Raw genomic sequence first — 19,480 nt, forward strand, 5'->3', positions numbered from 1 at the left:
GAAGCTTGTTTTTAGACCTTGATAATATTAATAATTAGTATACTTGGTAAGTTTTTTAACAATTCATTCTTGTTAATATGTAGTTTCCACAATGGTGAAGACTAGAAACATGTGTAGACATGTTGCTTTTACACAAATCAAGTACAAAATGATGCTTTAGGTTGTAACCATAATAAAGCTCAATACTAGCTTTTTAGATTATGCCAGACCAACTGCACCGTGATGGCTTTATAGTTGATGGAATCTTTGAACTTATCATTCTTGCTTTTTTTTTTCTTTTGCAGTAAAATACTATAGTATAGAATCAAATGTAATTAGTCTACGTATTTAAATATTTAAGGGTAACATATACATATCACACTAGGGATGGCAATGAGGCAGGTTTAAGGGTGGACTAAATTTGAACCCAACTCGCCCTTATAGTATATAAACCCAAACCTGGAACGAGTCTAAACATTTATTTTCCTTTTGTATCGTGTTGGCTTTGTTGGTTAACCAACCTACGTCCTGATCCGGTCATTAAGAACTTTTCTTAAATTTTTTTTCCGAATAGTAGTTACACGCACGCACGCACACACACACACACATGATTAAAAATGCTTTTGTTAATACAAAAAATATATATATATATATTGATGTGGGACAAATAGGGTTGGTATGTCCAATAGGGGGATTTGATGATAAAAACCTAGATATTACACATGGTTTATTGGACATCAGATTTAAGAAGTTTTAAACATCATACTTAAGAGTTTGATTGCATCATACAACCAGAAAATTGGGGTTTCGATTTGAAGTCACGTATTACCCTCAACAAGGCCTTGCACGAGAAATGAATTTGGAGGATTTGGAATGACAGTGAGAATCTGTGAAAAAGATCATTCTCAGTAAATGGTACGATAAGGGCCCTCATGACCAAGCTTTAGTAGAGAAGGGTAAATATGGTGAGTTTGTGGAAAAGATTGTGGACTCCAGTAAGAATGTCCTAAACTGTTATAAATGAGTTGTGGGCAGAGGTAGTAAAGTAAGGTTTTGGCAGGATGTCTGGTGTGAAGATGAGAGATTCCAAACCCATTTCCCCCTCACGTTTGCTATTGCAAGAGACAAGGAGCTAAGTGTTGAGAAGACCTTTGGGGATGCCAGCTTCTTTGCCTGGGAGATCATGGCCAGTAGGAACCTTCAAGATTGAGAAATTGAGGAGTTTGAGCAGTTGCTTCAAGTTTTGGCCAATATTCAACTCAGCAGCGAGGAAGACAAATTGAGTTGGAAACTGGGCAAAAGAGGTGTGTTTACTATTAACTCATTTTACAGTCATGTTGAGGACTTTGTTCCGATTAATTTCCCACTCAAATTGATTTGAAATCTCAAGCCCCTCCTGGAATATCTTTTTTTGCTTGGGAAGCTGCTAAAGAACAAATCTTGACTACCAACAACCTAATTAAAAAGGCTTGCTTCTTTTTAATAGATGCGCTCTATTCAAACTCAATCTGGAAACCTACAATCACTTGTTACTCTGGTGCCCTATAACTCACAAACTATGGTCTATGGTTCTCAATCTCCTGGGCATCCATTAGGTCATCTTTAGCACTGTCAAAGACGAACGAGCTGCTCGGGAAAGGCTACGGACAAGAAACAAACCTCACAAACTGATCCCCCTAACTATTTTCTGGGTGATTTGGAAGGAAAGAAACAACAGACTTTTTGAAGGCATTGAAACTGATTTTGATACTATCAATGATAGCTGGTTACATTATTTTGGATTTATTGTTTTAGGTTACAATCTTGATAGTTTTGACGACATTGGGTCTATTGTAGATATACTTACTGATCTGTAAATTCTGATTTTGCATATGGGCGATGCCCCCGTGAAATCTTCTTAATACATATTTTTCTGTCTTTTATCTAAAAAAAGAACATACGGTCAGAAAGTAAGAGATTTTCAAAATAGTATGGAATAGTTAATACTCAATGAGTGAAGTTACAGAACTATTTATAATAATATTTGAATAACCTTTCCTAAATAGAATTAAAATAAGAAACAATAAATTAATAGAAGTAGTAATACTAATCTTAATAAGAATAAGTAATTAATACTAATGATATTAGAAATACTAATCTTCATACAAATAAGGAAATACTAATAAATAGAAATTATAATTTACTAAAACTATAATAATACTCAATAATATAGACTCCTAAATAGTTCAGTAGTTTTACATTTGACGTAATTACAATTTTTAAACTATTTAGAAAATTTAATGCTAGCCCATTCTAGATTATATATATATGCATGTAGAGAAAAATACATATTTTTTAATAAAAGACATACTTTTATGATATATATATATACACACACACATAGGCAGATACATAGTCATATATATATGTACGCACACAAAATAGACTTAGAGCCTTGGAGGAGGATTCATAGATTAGATGCCTCTTGCAGCTATTGTAGGTGGAGATTCGTAGAGCAGCAACTATGACCGTAAATCAAGCTCTGGAAGGAGGGAAAAGCAGCGGCAAGAGGTGTTTCGCAGGAAGGGATGAGCGGTTTCGATAAGAGTAATTTATTTCAGCGAGAAAATGAAGAGGGAAACAGTTTTTAGGTTTTCTAAACCTTTATGTATTCTATTGTGTTTTCAAGGGGTTTCTGGTTTGAATATTAATTTGCATAAGTCTGAGTTGGTAATGTTGGGTAGTAAGGGTTATGGTGACTGGTTGGCTAGGGCTCTTGGGTGCAACCTTGTCAATTTACCTATTAAATACTTGGGACTACCAATTGGAGCTAAGTATAAAGATGTGAAATCTTGAGATCCGGTGATTGATTTATTTGAGAGAAGACTAGTGGGTTAGAAAAGAAATTACCTTTCAAAAATGAGGAAGATTAACTCTGATTAAAAGTACTTTTGCTAATCTCCCTATCTATTATTTATCCTCTTTGACTATCCCTGTGAAAATTGTAAAGAAGTTAGAGAATATCCAATGTCGATTTTTATGAGAGAACGATGATAGAAGTCGTAAATATCATTTGGTTAAGTGGGGCGAGGTGGAACAACCAAAATGGAAGGTGGGTCTGGGTATTCGGTCATTGGTGGATATGAACGAGGCGTTGTTGGGGAAGTGGTTGTGGAGATATCACTTAGAGGAGGGGAAGTTGTGGTATAGGGTTATTGGAGTGAGGTGGGGTCTACAATAGGGAGGGGGAGTAGCAGGGTGATTGTTAGGTCTCAAGAGGTGGGTCTTTGGTAGGGTATTAATATGGGAGGGTATACAGTGGAAGCTTGGGAGGGATAATATCATTAATTTTTGGGATGAATAGATTGGAAGGGGCGGCCTTAAGAATCAATTTTCAAGAGTGTATAATTTAGCACGGAGGAAGAATGTGGTGGTTGAGGAGATGTTTAGGGGGGTGGATGGGAGGAATGGTTGGGACATTGATCTAGTTAGAAATTTGAATGATTGGCAGATTGATGAGTTCACATGGCTCCTACTAGTTCTTGTAGATGTGCATTTGGATAACCACAGAGATAAGGGTACTTGGAAGTTCAAGAAAGATGACATTTTTACAGGGAAATCCTTCTACAAATATTTGACTACTAGGGAGGATGATGGCTCAAACTTCTCGGTTTATCTAATTTGGAAAGCGAAGACGTTGTTGAGAATTGCTTTTTTCACTTGGGAAGCGGGTTGGGAATGCATTCTCACTATTGACAAGTTGATGAGAATGGGTCATACTATGGTCAATGGTTGCTATCTTTGCATGGAAGCTGCTGAATCTTGCAATTTTCTACTTTTTAGTGCCTGGTGACTTACAGTCTTTGGCATATGGTGTACAGTTTATTGGGTATCAATTGGGAGATTGAGGGCTCAGTTAAAAATGAACTTTGGGCTTTGGAAGGGGTAGGGATTAGATCAAAGATTGACATTGATTCTTTTGACTATTTTTTGGGTAATGTGGAAAGAGAGGAACAATAGAGCATTCAATGGGTGTGTGAAGGATATTGGTAAAAGTAGAGATAGGTGGTTACATACTTTTGAGTCTTTGATTCGGGTCATGATATATACAGGTGGGATGATTTTGGAAGGGTATTAGATGTACTAACGGACATGTAAATATTTTTTGTATAGGGGCGACACTCTCTTAGTGTCATATACATAATATATATGTTTGTATTTAAAAAAAAAGATATAACATTTAAGAAGTTTTAAGCAGTAAGCTGTAAATGTTTGATTGTATTAACAACCAAAAAATTCAGAAAGCAAGAACTCTTTATTGGATAATTGACCTCCTTTCAAAAGTGAGATTATAAAATTATTTATAGTGCTTATTAGGTAGCTTTTCCTAAGAGGATTGAAGTAAGAAATACTAATATTTATTAGACTAGAAAAATTAAATGCTTAAAAGAATAAATTGCTAAAGTTACAAAAATTATGACAGTAGTAATCTATTTGAAAGAACTATATTTTTGATCTTTTTAAAAAATGAAAATTGACTCATTCTGCATCATAATCCAACATTTCATGTTTGTGTATGACCTTTGTATTTTCAGCTTATCCAACTTGATTTTATTTTGGTATTTGTTTTCTCTAAGATTATTATTTGAAATGTTTGTGTATTATTAAGTAATGTACTTAGTAAGCTTTTCTAACAATGCATGCTTGTTAACCTGTAGTTCCCCCAGTGGTGAAGACTAGAAATATGAGGAAACGTGTTGCTTTGACACAGAATCAAGCACAAAATGTTGCCCAAGATCATAACCAAAACGAAGCTCAAGACCGGTCGTTACACGCTGTGCAGGATCAGTCGCACTATGATGATTATTTGCTGAATGGTAATTGCCACACTTTATGATTCCTGCTTTCTTTGTCTTCTATCGTAAAAAGAATTTAATACTTACACTTGATCTTGATATTTGTAATCTATACAATTTGATTTGATTGTGGTGTTAGCATTCCTGGTAAGCTTTTGTAACAATGCATGGTTGTTAATCTGTAGTTTCCACAATGGTCAAGCCAGGAAAGAAGCTAAGACATGTTGCTTTGACACAAAATCAAACAGAAAGTGATGCTCAAGATCATAAACATAATGAAGCTCAAGGCAAGTCTTTCCACACTTTGCAAAACCTGCCGCACCATGACATCGAAACTTAATTATGTGTTGCATCTCCTCCATGTGCACTTAGCACTGTTGTCCAAGAGGCCTCATGGCATGGTAGCAAAATGGCTGATAGTAATATCAAACTTTATTGTTGTTTTCTTTTTCTTTTCCTTTTTTTTTTGTTAGGAAAAGAATCAAAAGCTCTCTTGTATGCATGACCTTGATATTCTCAATCTTTCCAATTTGATTTGATTTCTTTTATTTGTTTGGTTACAGAATAATCTTTGAAAGACATTTATGAGAAATTAACAATTTAAATAGTCTACCATGTAAGCTTTTATAGTAATGCATGCTTGTTAATCTGTAGTATCCACAATGGTGAAGACTAGAAAGAAGCAAAGGCGTGTTGCTTTGACACAGAATCAAACAGAAAATGAAGCTCAAGATCATAACCATGGCGAAGCTCAAGACATGTCATTGCTTAATATGCAAGACCAGCCACACCATGAATCTGACACTCATTCCACTGTTATATCTCCTCCAAGCATACACTATTCTGCCGTCCAAGAGGGACATGAAGGCTCTGTGATTGATGGTAATCTTCATAATCATTTTTCTTTCTTCTCTTTTTTTAAAATAGTCCGTGCTTCAAATTTTCTTATATCCATGGTCTTGATATTTTTAACCTATTCAATTTGTTTTAATTTCTGTATTAGTTCTTGGTAAATTATTCTTTGAAGCCTTGTTTCAAACATTGACAATATCAATAAATGGTGTGCCTGGAAGGCTTTTCTTAACTGCATGCTTGTTAATCTATAGTTTCCCCAATGAAGACTAGAAAGAAGCAAAGACAGGTTGTGTTGACACAGAATGTAACAGAGAATGATGCTCGAGACTATAACCAGAATGAAGCTGAAGATCTGCTGTTGCACACCGTGCAGGACCATCCATGTGTACCTTATCCTGGCATCCAAGAGGATCCAGGGCATGATCACTCTGTTTTTGATGGTAACCATCAAAGTTTATTTTTCTTTATTTTCTTTTATTCTAGAAAAGAAATAGTTTATTAATGGAGCACCAAAGGGTGCTATCCATGTAGAAAGAAGGAGAACTAATATAGCATCAGAATGACAATAATCCTCTAGATCCTTGTAGAAGAAAGCCGGTTTCGCTTAAACAATAAACATGGGATTTTTAACGACATATCCCTAACCCTACAAAAGGAAAAACGAAAAGCGACATGCTAAAAATTTCTTCTGTGTCTTTCCTTCTAAGAACTCATAAACTAGCCAAGCGGATGGGAGAATAGTAATGGAACCTGGTATTTTATACTTTTTTGTATGTTTTTTGTTTGTTTAAGTTTCATATCATATAGTAAACATGATGGTGAATTCTATTTCATTTTCATTTTGTACAGCTTCTAATGGAAAGCAAAGGACTCGAGGCCGCACGCAAATGACTAATGTGTGGAACCTCCCACAAGATGAGCGAATTCTCCTCCGATTCAATAATAAAAGTCAGCCATATGGGCGTGAGGCTCGTGTTCTTTCATCATTTATTGGTGTTCTTGTTAGGAATGGACAGAGACTTCCTCTAAACTACAAAACTTGGAGGAAGGTTCCTGCTGTGTACAAGAAAGATATTATAGAGCTTTTAAAGGTATGCAAAATGAACTAATCTTGGTGTCTATTACTCCCACCTGCTCATTGACTGATATTTGATTTGCTATCTTAGGAATTCTACCTGAAGCTAAAAATGTTTGTTGGAAAGAACCTAACCTATTTTCATCTTTTATCTTGTTGTGCAAATTTGGAATTGACATGAACTTTTTTTTCTATGTAGACAAAATTTTTTTTCCCCTTAGGTCATACAGGATGGATCTTAAAAGCATTGGGTAAAAAATGGAAGGATTTTAAGTCAGAATTGAAAGCAGAATATTTTTATCGTTACAAGACTAAAGGAGAACTGCTAGAAAACAAACCACCTGAAGTCCAGAAAGATCAATGGGAATTCCTTGTTGGTTTTTGGTTATCAGAGGAAGGAAAGGTAAATTTTATTTTGAGAAATATAAGTCCCCTTCTCCACCACTTGAGCTAAGCCTGACATGTTTTTGCTGTTAATTGCTTCTAACTTAATCTTTGTATTGTGCATGAAAGTTTTTTACTTGTGGACTCTTCAGTTTACCTTGACCTGAGACTTTGGATATGTATTGGTATTTGTCGCTCGCACTCATGTTGAAGTAACATAACATGACCTTAAATGTCTATGCTTCTTTTGAGCTAGTATTATCAAAAGGAAGTTGTTGTAGATAAATTTATGACGGTAGTTAATGAGAAAACAGAGGAAGAAGGTTTTCGTATTGTTATTCCATATGAATTCTCATTACATATGTATACTAGTGAAAAGCTTTTTTTTATTTATACAGTATTTATAGTATGGAAGACGAAATAAAAAATCTTTAGTAAAAATCAGTAGATTTATTAAGTTGTAGAAATTAATTGATATTGACTAAGTTTTCATCTAACTTTCTGAATCATTATTTCTGTGAGTCATTGTATTCCTCTTGCTTCCGAGCCTTTACATGAAATGAGGCTATATATATAAAAGAATTGTTACCTCAATATTTAAAAAATACCAAATTTTTCCAAATTTTTTATCTCGAATTCTCGAGCTAGACATCCGTTTTGCATTTCATTCGTATCATCTCCTGGTACAATTGGATGGTAAGAATTGAGAATGATGCTGATTATTTTCCTTACAAGCAGATTTGGAAAACTAAAATCCCACTAAAGATTGCTTTTTTTAGTTGGGAGGCTTGTAGAGAGAGTATATTAACCATTGACAAACTGAGAAAGAGGGGACAAATGTTGGTTAATGCATGTTATCTTTGTAAGAAGGCGAAGGAAAATTGTAACCACTTGCTCCTTTGGTGCCTGATGGTTTTCAGTTTTTTTTTTTTTTTTTTTTGAGATAAAAGAGAGAAATGTTATTAAAATGGACGCCAAGGGAGCATAACCCATATACAAGAAAAGGGATTTACAGCTCAGTGAGACTCTGAGGTCACTGAGACTTTTGATGCATTTTGGAGCCGGGTTGACTAAGCTCTGTAATTATTGTAAATGGGTTGCATTTGGTGCTCATAGTAACATATACATGCTGTTTTTATTTTAAAAAATAATAATAATATGGTATGATCATCATTTCTATGGTGATAGCCAAATTAAGTCATGGCAATACTATACTTGGCAAACCATGCCCTTAGAGATTATTCAGGTCCACAGAGTTCTTCTTTAATTTGCAAACTTTACTCCCACTCCCTTCGATATCAAATCTTGGGAGGATCTCCATGTAAACTTCTTCCTCTAATTCTGTTTATAGAAAAACAATTTTTAACATCAATCTTTTGCATGTCCTGATCATAATTAGTTGCACATTATAGGATTCTTCAGTAGTGATTTTTGCGACTGGAGCTAATGACTCCTTGTAATGAATCGTGTATATTTTGGGTAAACCCGGTTACCACCAATTGGGTGTTAAATCTGTTGAGTTTGATCAGCTTTATGCTTTACGCTAGACACCTGCTTCAGTTCTATTGGTTTCTTTCCCAAAGAAAGATTAGCAAGTTCCTATCTCGTTATTTGTTAAACATCTCATCATCCATAGATGCTTTTTGCTGTGGACTCATTAGAGCTTCTTGCCAAACCCATGAAAGAGAGACAGATAACAATTGCTGTATGAAGGCTCTATGGTAAGATGATGGTTAGCTATAGGAGACAAAGTTCGATAAGAGATCTTTTATGCAAGTACAGGGTCCCTTTCTACCGCAATAGGAAGATCAAGATCATCAATACTGAAGTCTGGATTAAGAAATTTTTTTTTCTTTTTTAAAATAAAAAGTGTACAGTATATATTAATCGGATACCAAGAAAATGGAGTACCGTCCATATACAAAAGATTTACAAAGTAGTTAGAGTATCAATGACCATCTCAAAATACTCATCATTAATAATGTCATGTACTTACAAAATAGATAAAAAAAATGTGTCCATCTATCTCTCATTCCATACAAATTTCTCTCTTTCCTAAGAACTCAAAAAATGGTTAATGGAATTAGTTTCATCACTCTACTATTTAAATGCACACATTCCCAAGCCCATAATTCCTTCCTTATAGACCCTGCCATTACCCTATTGACTCCTAATAGGCTATAGTTAAATTCCCTAGACCAAAAGCCACATTACACCAGAACAATACATGATTTCAAGATTCTTCCGGTTTCATACACATATAGCACCTGTTGGGTAGAAACAGTCCTCTACTCTTGGGGGCACCTTTGCTTTCCATATCTACCTCATCAGGAATTTAGGAATCCTATCATGGTCAGTCCTCATTAAATGAATATAATAGGATTTAACAAAATAACCTCCATTCTTTTCCAGTTTCCAAAACATCCTATCCTCCCCAAGATTCCCCTGCTGTGATACAAGAAGCTGTAACAGACCTTCAAACTCTCTGACTTCTCAGTCATAAAGATTTCTTGTAATATTAATCAACCAATCAACAGAGCCATTATTGATTCTGTATGCTTCCTTAGATAACCATATTTTTTGGCTGTGCTATAGCAAAAATTCTAGGAAATCTCCTCATCAGGCAATAATTATCAATCCAAACGTCCCTCCAGAATCTGATCCTGTTTCCCTTGCCAATTTTCCACTGCAAATTATTATGGAATTGTGGCCACTGCATCAAGATCTTCCTCCATAAATTCCTGCCATGCTCTCTCCAATCCTCTCCCCGCCTCTGTAGTCCCAGTTCAGTTCACCCCATCTAATATGAACAATCTTCCTTCACAGCCTATTTTCCTCCACCAGAAACCTCCAAAGCCATTTACCTTGCAATACCTCATAAGCTACCATAGATCTAATTCCCAGTCCACCTTGCTTGAGAGGTCTTTTAATATGCTCCCATTTAACCAACTGGAATTTCCAGTTCTCCTCATCGTCATTCCAAAGAAATTTGCATTGACTGACTTCCAATTTCTTAGCAATACTCACCGGGACCGTAAAAGTAGATAAATAATAGATAGGTAGGTGGGCCATAGGGCTCTTTATTAGGGTAAGTCTGTCTCCCTTAGATAAGAAATTTATCTTCCAACTAGTAAGTCTTCTCTCAAACATTTTAACCACCGGTTCCCATGTAGCTTTATTTTTATATTTGGCTCCTAACGGCAAACTAAGGTACTTGATTGGTAGAGATACCGCTTTACTTTCTAACATACTCGTAAACTGCCTTCCATCACCATTGCTCCCAACCCTGACCAATTCAGTTTTCTGAAGGTTAATCTTCAAACCCGAGACCCCATGGAAATACAATAATACACATCTCAAATGAAGTAGGTTCCTCACGTTGGGTTGGCAGAATATTAAAGTATCATCCGCAAAAAAAAGGCGAGAAACCTCAAGAGACAAATTGCTCTTGCCCACTTTCACCCCCTTAACTATTTGTAGCTCCTTCGCCTTATTCACCAACCCATTCAAAGTTTTCATAACTAATGTAAACAAAAGCGGGGAGAGGGATCTCCCCGTCTTAGACCCCGTGATGCCTTAAAGACGGCCGATAGTCCACCATTAATAAGGACTGCAAAGGAAGTTGAAGTCATGCATGTGTGCATCCAATGTCTCCATTTTTGTCCAAACCCTAATCTTCCCAACATAGGATGAAGAAAATTATGAATGACACTGATCCACCTGATATTCTTTAGGAATTGAATTCGGTGTCGACCATAGGCAAGGTAAACTTTGCTCAATTGTCTTGTGTCTGGAGTAACTTCTCATACATCCTTATCTAATTTGCTACAACAAGATTGTTCAGACTATCACCAACATCACTAAGGTGAGGTAAGAATGGGTAGGAAAAAGTCCTAGGGATGAAGGAAAATTACCTCTTCTTCTTCTCTAGTATTCCCTTGAAGAGGTAACTGGGTAAGAGAAAAACTACACTTAAGGACTCATGGTTCTAATTCTTCCTTGTTTTTGGTATAAACAAAACAGACACACAGAAAGACCTTAGGAGAGATAATGTAGGTATTAGGACCTTGTAAAATTTCTAGGAAACTTTTGAAACTCAATTTTCTCAATGATATTTGATTAATAAGATAGGTTTTTGTCAATATTACATCGCCCAGTAGGATTTTCGAACACTCTAGCAACCTCTAATAAAGTTGACAATATTGACACAATTAGTTTGGTGCGCTATCCTATGGAGGTCTAGGTACTCGTGAAAGACACCATCAATGTACTCTATGCCATTGTTAGAGTGAAAACCTTTTATTTTTCTATCAAACTGGGCGCAAACCATTTTGGGAAATTACCTTAAATCGTTCTTTTTTTTGTTTTGCTTATAGAAAGTATGCCTATGTCATTATGGTACAACAAGCAATAAAGTTGACAAACCATCTGGATCCACACAATTACATAGTTTTATTAGGATTACATACATCACGGTGAATAATCATAAAACGAACAAAACTCCTATTACTAACCAAAAGATAAGAAGTTCTTGTATGTTCAGCGAATTCACACGCATCACATGCTGACAACTTTGAATTGCAATTCCGAACATACTATGATAACCTTTTTGCAGAAAAACAAACAATGGATGACGTAATCTCCTATGTAATTGAATAGCATGTTGATTGCTGGCTATTGTTTCTCCAATCATAGTTCTGGTTCTACATGAAATCAAACTTGTCAACCTCCATTAACACGTAGAGCCTTCTTGCTGTTTACCGTAGCCAATAATCTTTTTTCTTGTTTTTAGTTTCTGGAAGACACAAAGTAGGGTAGAGTCTTTGCAGTGAAAATCATTTGTGATAGTACTTATAGGTCGGAGATTATTAATGGAAGGTGTAATATTTATGACGCCTTCATCAGTGGTAGGTGATTGTCTTTTCTGCAATGCAAACTTTATCATTGCTTGAGCATGATATCTATTTGTCAAATAGGCATAAAGACTCATTCACATGGTCAGAAGCCCCTGAATCTATAATCCACATGCTATTTTGTTGTTTTTAAGGTTAGGAAGAAAGGTCATATACCTGACTTGGCAAAGTTGGAGGAAGTTGCTGCAGATGATTGAGTTGAGTCATTACAGAATACGTTTTAAGGTTTGTACCTCTTCATTCGAAAAATTCCCAGCATTAGAGACTCGTATTGTCATTAACGTGTCAAAAGTCTTAGACAGGTCAACCAACTTGTGTTTGTGTAGGATTGTTTTGCTTACAACCAGAATCTCCATTTGGTCTACCATTAAGCTTCCAATAAATCTTTTTGGTATGTCTTGATTTACCACAGTAATCACAGGTTAGATGAGCTTTGTCTGACATACCTTAGTGACTGGGCCTTGGTTTTTCACAGGCAATGGCAGTGACCAAAAACCTGCCTTGTCTACAATTGAACATTTATGTTACTCTCTTCTTGCTGAACATAGGAGTAGGCCCATCATAGTGAAGGTAATGGATCCCGACCAAGAACCTGGACCTGAATCTGGCCATGTTCTATATTATGTCAATTCAGTCGTAGATTTGTTCTTTTTCCACTAGTTTTTTAAAATTAGTCATGTCTATTGGGCAAGCTTCCTGAAAATCATGGTAATCATCTAATTATTTCCATAGACCAGCCATCTCACTTGGTTTATTTCCATCAACCTTTTTCTGCAATCCATGGACCTGGGTATATCCTTGCTATCATGGTAATCAGCTAGTTTGGACATATTTCCTTTAATATATCCTTGCAATCCCTGGGCCTGGATAAACAATAAGCAAGACCTTGTTTACTTTAGGCCAAGTGGCAATAAAATCTCTTTCAGTTCTGTCTATCATCCTTAAATGGATGGCCAAATTGAGGTGGTTAAGTGAACCGTAGAGATGTATTAGCATTGTTTTACAGGAGATCATCCCACACAACGGGTTAATTGGGTTGGTTGGGCTGCATACGCTTACAATGCTGGATTTTATTCTCCTATTAAGGCCACTGCCGTTGAAGTAGTCTATGGTCGTCCAGCACCGAAGCTTCTTTCTTGCTGTCCTGGTTTATCTAAGATCGTACTGCCATACATTATTGGGCAGCAAGCGCATTCTGAAATTTGCTACCTGTTTTTATGGTCTTTTTTCCATTCTTCAGCATACTGGGGAAGTTGCTTACGAGCTTGATCTACCTGTTGCTTTGAGTTACATCCAGTTTTCCATGTTTCTTCTCTTAAACTATTCCACAGTCAGAAAGATGTTACTCCCACACTTCGAAAAAATATTCAGGAAGGTGAGGCATTCCTCTTCGTTCCCTACAAGCTCCATTGGATTATCAGATTCTTAATGTTCACTTTTAAATTATTACTCATGGAAAGACTCTCCCCAGCAGGATGCCTCTTGTGAGCTTGCTGATCAAATTGCTCTCATGTATCCCGATTTTGCACTTAAGAACAAGCACAATTTGGAGGGAAGAGTGATCTTAATGATTCTAGAAATAGAAACATAACATCTTTTGCTAAGGTGAACCAAAGAAGAAAGAAAAATTAAGTGCGGTTACAAGACCAGTGTCTTTATTTTCTTACGTTCTTATGAAGTTATGTATATTAAAAGTGTTTTATTCTGTCAAGTATTTTGCACTATACATGTACTATGCTGTAAATATTGACTTAGTCTAAGAATAAGATAGAACTTATGTGTATTAAAAACCGATTTGTTATGTGTCGCTGTAGAGGTATTAGGGTGTGAATGCTGACTTAGTCTAAGAATAAGATAGAACTTCCTAATATATATCGGGAAAAATCATTAAATGTGTTCAGTATTTACCCAAGAGATAGTAAGGTTCTTTCTTAACGAGCCATATTTTATATTAAAACCAATAAAGGCAGTAAACTTGAAAAACTTAAAAATTTCTGCAGGTTTGATGTTAATCTATGAGGAGGGACTCTAACATAACGATACCCCTTACAACGACCAGACACCACAAATCACACTAGATTGTTTACTTTAGGGGTCCAATATTGTCAAATTAAACTAATTGGCTCGAGTTTTAAAATGTTTGACAGAAAATGCTGAATCTTCCATACAACAGCCTGGTCCTGTCAAACAATCCATAGTGTTTACTTTAGGTGTTGTTCTGCTTTAGCCTCCATCTCAGGCCTAGTCAAGTCCATTATTATTTTCTCAGCTGTGTCCTGTGGGTCTACCTCTGAAGAAACCTGAACAAAATTTAGACAGCAGTTTCCTTCTTGAAAAGTAACTTTTTGGAAGATAATCCCTTTGGTTTGGATTGATAATCTGGATAGTCTAATTGTTGTAGACCTGCTAGAGAAAATTATGAGGATCATCTAGATATTCCAGAAAAGGATTACAATAAATGTTCCGTCTTAAATTGTAATGTGTTAAATGAAACTTTCCTTTTTTTTTGGATTAGATTTGAGTAGGACCTACTTTATTGTTGATATATGTTGGGTGCAGCATGTGAGGTTTACCAAACTGAAATTGATTGGTCCTGCTAAGAAATAGATCAATCAATGGAAGGTGTAATGAAACAAAAGCTGAAAGAGGAATATCTTCTCACCTAAGATTTTATCATTTGCTGGAGTTTTAGTTAATTCTGGTTTGTTAAGGTTATAAGTAACATTATTTTATTTTTAATTTTAATTATAGAGGATTTCTGAAACAAATAAAAGAAATCGAGCTAAACTTGATATGCTCCACACCACTGGATCAAAGAGTTTTGCCACATTCAGCAGTGAGAAAACAACCAACGGGGTGGAGCCAAACCGCATGGAGCTTTTCATGATGACCCGTAAACACAAGGATGGGAGTTTCGTGGATGAACATGCAGCAGAAGTTGCTGTAAGTATTTTCGATTTCTCCCATTGCTCCCCATGTTTATTGTGTTGAATATTAGATATAAAATGTTTATTTTTCTTCTGATCCTACCAGGTGCCAACTTATAAGATATTGACTTACATCTATGCACATATCTATTTAGTATAATGTTTAACAGAAGCATGATTTTTCTTGCTCTAGAAAAGTTTGTAGTAATATAATTCATTCTAAGAGATGTGAGAATATATTATATTTTTGAACTTTATTCAGAAACTCATGCACAAGTGCATATCCCATGGTAACTTGGGACCATCATTAAAATTTTTTAACTCAAAACATTTGTTATATTCAATTATATGAAAAGTTTTTGTTATCTAACATCTACTATTTATGAAATTTTTATAATTTTATAATGCATACTTTGACTTTGTCTTAAAAGTAATTTTATAGTGCTCATGTATAATCATCAGCTTTGCACATTGAACATGTAATATATGTAGCCTATGTATTTTGGAATAAACGGACTCCATTTGTGGAATTCATTTGGAAATTCCGACTTATATAAAAATTTTTAACTATTAGATGATAGAAATTCTTTACAAAATGATTAAAATTACTATTCAAGATTTCAAACAAAATTGAGAATAGACCTTTTGAATTTATCAAAGCCCATAGAATTTGCACCAGGGAACTAAAAGTTATTTCTTTGTATATTTAGCAAGGGACAAGTAAGCTATTTTACAGAAGTAATTGGAATTTGATTTCTCATTCTGCCCTCATTTTGTCACTACATGATATATGTAATCTATTTATGGTGCATATTTTACAGTTCTAGCTGTCCGAGCATGACTAAAAAATTAGCCAACATGAACACGTTTGAATTATAGCATTGTTATATATTTTCTGAAAAGATTTGACATGAAAGTTCAAATGATTTGTCCTCCAGTGTGTTGACGGGGAACTTTACTTTGTAACAAATGAGGAAAATATTAGATATTTAAAAAAAAAATGTCATACTGGGCCATAAACTAGCTAATAAGTAACTAAGGTTTTGCCCATGGGATTCTGTGGTCTGCCTTGTCTCATTGACAAAAAGAGGTTTTTCCATTAGTTACAGATTTTTTTGTAAGGAATTCTCCATAATTGGGATGGTTATGTACACCTTAAAATCATGTAACTTTTGCTGTTTTCTGTGGCATAATTCTTTGAAAATATGTGATTGCAAAACTTTCATGTAAAAATATCATTGATTTTCAGGAAAAATTTGAAGCTCTCATGTCTAGATGTAATAATCGTTCAAAGACCTCGCAAGACACAATATCTTGTGAGGATAACACCTGGGAGGATGAAATTTGCTTGAAGGTTTTTGGTAAAGAGCGCCCTGGTCGTGTACGAGGTCTAGGTTTTGGTCCCACACCTTCAGAGATGTGGGGCCTATCTTCTCGCCGATTTCAATCCATGAGTGTATGCCTAGAAAGTGGTAAAGATGAGGAAATAATTAGGTTGAGGGAAGAGTTAAGAACTACACAAGAAACTGTGGCTCAACTAGAAAAAGAAGCATCCAAGCACATATCTCTGAGTGCAAGAGTTGCATTGTTAGAGGCTCAAGTTGCTGAACTTTCTCGACATGGCCAGTTTGGATCTGCTATGCAGAGAGAGATCCCTAATGAGCATATGATTGCGGGTTCAAGGCCTGGAGAGGTAACAATTTGCATCTTTTTGCTTCTGAGTACAATATCAGTATTCATGCAGCTGCATCATTGTTGTTGACTTAAGGTTCTCAGACTTGCTTTTATTTTTATTGCAAGGTTTGAGTGTGTTTTATGTTGTAAAGTTGTCACATTATATTATAGTGGACTTTGATGGTATATGAGGTGATAAAGAGAAGGAAAAAGTTGATCTCACTTATTCCCTTGGCTATAGGTTATTTCAAAAGAGAGAAAACTTAGGCCTCCTGAGGTTGTTGACTTTCTTTTTTGGGGACTGAAGGGCTCATGATTCTGGACACCATGTTTTTTTATTCTAGGATTTTTTTTTTCTCTTCCAAGGAAGATTTTGGAACCTAATAGATATTTTGAGTGATTTGTAGATATTCTCTTTTTTTTGTGCTTGGGCAACAACTCCTTTGTTACTGTAGAAAGCACTGTAATGGCCGCATTATGCACAAAATGTATAAAAAGGAAAACTTGCAGCAGTAGGTAAAGAAGTTACTGATATGTTTTTATGAAAATAGGTAATTTCATTTGCTTTCTTCCATGCATCTAGGAATAGTAATCTGAGTTGAAAGTTCACTGGAGACTCTTTTCTAAATCCCTAGTGATGAAGGGCAAGTTAGGAAATCTACCTTTTTAGGGATGATAGCACCACTTTGGGGTGAAAATTACTTGTGTACAGTAGCTATGAATAATACAAAAACCTACTATAACAGTACTAGATGTACAAAGCATTTAGGGTTTCTTAGATTTTACCTGCTAAAAGAATAAACTGACATAAGGTTGTTATTAAGTTGGAAATAGTACATGTATTTGAGATACGTATAAATACAAAAAATGAAACTAAGAATAGAATCTAATGAATAAGATATTACTTTATAGGGAAAGACTGTTGAAAGTACCTACCATTTTTTATTGGAGTACATAGGAAGGATTCCTGTTTCTCTAGCACTCCTCTCAAGCTGAAACTTACATAGGCTGAAGCTTGTTACAAATCAAATAAAGTGAAAATAAGAAAAAAAACTTAAAACTAAATTAAAAAACCTCGTCCTTTAATGATTTTCTTGAATTGCTTGCAACAAAATTGGTGAGTTCCACAAAACATTTGTCTGCACCAACTTGCTTTCAACGAAAGCTCAATTGAATCATGCTGAGCCCAACAGAGTATCAAACTTGGCACTTGCCACAAACAATTAGGTATCTGTATGATGAAAAATAACCAAAAACCTTTTGTAATTCACAATCACAAAGTAGGTCCTGTACCCACTTCGCACAGATCTGGAAGGTTCATATTTGACCTGTGCTGACTCAGACAGACTATATATGACATCATAATAATTAAAAAAATTATGCAAAATTTAAAAAAAAAAAAAATCACGGGTTTTCTCTAAACCAGCTGTCCTCCATAAATTTAAATAGAGTCTGCCAAGTCAATAGACTCAATATACTCTTTATTGGATATTTGGGTGCTTCTCTCTAAACCAGCAAACCACCAAGGATTCAAGTTATTACTCATCTCTCTCTCTCTCTCTCTCTCTCTCTCTCTCTCTCTCTCTTTTTTATTAAAATTGAAATAATATGTTAATTTAAGAACATTATCATTATTGGGAAGAAAACCTTGTCTGATGAGAGAGTAGTTATAGTCCTAATGTCTCAACAAACAAAGAAAAATTTTGAAGCAGAAAGGTCACAATCAGAAGGAAATGAAAATTAAGAATGCCGATACATATGCAGAGGAAAGAAAAACGAAAAAAGAAATTGAGGCTACAAACAGAAGTTACAAAGTGAATAACTTTCCTTTTCTTAGATTTTATTAGGTGCTGGCGGAACCATGACATGGTGTTTTTGGAGGTTGGCCGCTGGACTGATTTGCTGGAACCTGGAGGCGTGGGGTCCCCGGTGGTGGTGGGTGGTATGTTTAGAAGGGTAACAATGAAGAATAAAGAACTGAAGAGAGGCTAGGCTATGGTTTTTAATTTCTGTGTATGTATATATATTTATATGTAATTTAATCTCATTTGATATATACATAGGTGGGCGAGTGTGGACAGGTTTCTGAACATACAACCCAAACCCGCCCCGGCCTGATCATTATTTCTGGCCAACCTGAACCTGCCCTGTCGTGGACCTGCATTTTTCATAAAAAAAGAATGCTTCGGGTCCTTTCCAGGTTGGGCGGGTAATGTGGGTCCAGCCGGTGTTGCTGTCTCTAGGCAAATAATGTAAAACCTTAACCTCTTAGCTTCTCTATCAAAATTTCACGAAATTTATTCTTGATCACTTTCTTCATTGCCAATATTGATGGAAACACATAATTTTTGGAGGGTGTGAAATCTAAACTTTATTCTATATTATTCTCTCTTGGCTGGAGTAAACTTGTCAATAAGTTCTGAAATGTTGAATGATATAAAACTTTGATATTCAAGCTTCTCGTTAAAAATATAGCAAAATTTGGGTTTGATATTCTCTTTAATGCCCAACTGATGGAAACATAACTTTTTTAGGGTGTGAAATCTTGATGGGAGGATGAATTCTACATATGGACAATGCACTTTAACATCATTCTTGAGATTAACATCACTAGACCCAGTTAGTAGCTTAGGTTCCTCTATACAGTGAACTACCAGGACTCTTTTTAGATAGTGAAAGGCCTTGAGTAATCCTAAGATCTTTATTCTTAGGAAAACATGACAATTCTTATTGTCCCTTGACTTCAACAGGCTCCTCCTTTTATCCTTTTCATTGATGGCACAGATTTGTAGACACTTATAATTTACTCATCTCTTCTGCAGTTATAGGTTCTAAAGC

General features: G+C 35.4%; 1 protein-coding gene across 2 annotated transcripts in view; it reads left to right on the forward strand.

The window, feature by feature from the left end:
• Nucleotides 1–19,480, forward strand: part of LOC110825129 (uncharacterized) — a 34,491-nt gene that overhangs the window by 13,618 nt on the left and 1,393 nt on the right. For both annotated transcript variants that reach the window (XM_088215396.1, XM_088215395.1), the window contains 8 exons: nt 4,677–4,835; nt 5,000–5,101; nt 5,469–5,696; nt 5,921–6,109; nt 6,519–6,760; nt 6,944–7,147; nt 14,793–14,984; nt 16,218–16,661. In XM_088215396.1, coding sequence (XP_088071522.1) covers nt 4,703–4,835; nt 5,000–5,101; nt 5,469–5,696; nt 5,921–6,109; nt 6,519–6,760; nt 6,944–7,147; nt 14,793–14,984; nt 16,218–16,661 — 1,734 coding nt within the window. In that variant the 5' untranslated portion in view covers nt 4,677–4,702. The remainder of the gene's footprint in view (nt 1–4,676; nt 4,836–4,999; nt 5,102–5,468; nt 5,697–5,920; nt 6,110–6,518; nt 6,761–6,943; nt 7,148–14,792; nt 14,985–16,217; nt 16,662–19,480) is intronic.

This window comes from Carica papaya, chromosome 3, assembly GCF_054855325.1.
Source record: "Carica papaya isolate Zhongbai chromosome 3, ASM5485532v1, whole genome shotgun sequence".
In the NCBI taxonomy this organism is placed as follows: domain Eukaryota; kingdom Viridiplantae; phylum Streptophyta; class Magnoliopsida; order Brassicales; family Caricaceae; genus Carica; species Carica papaya.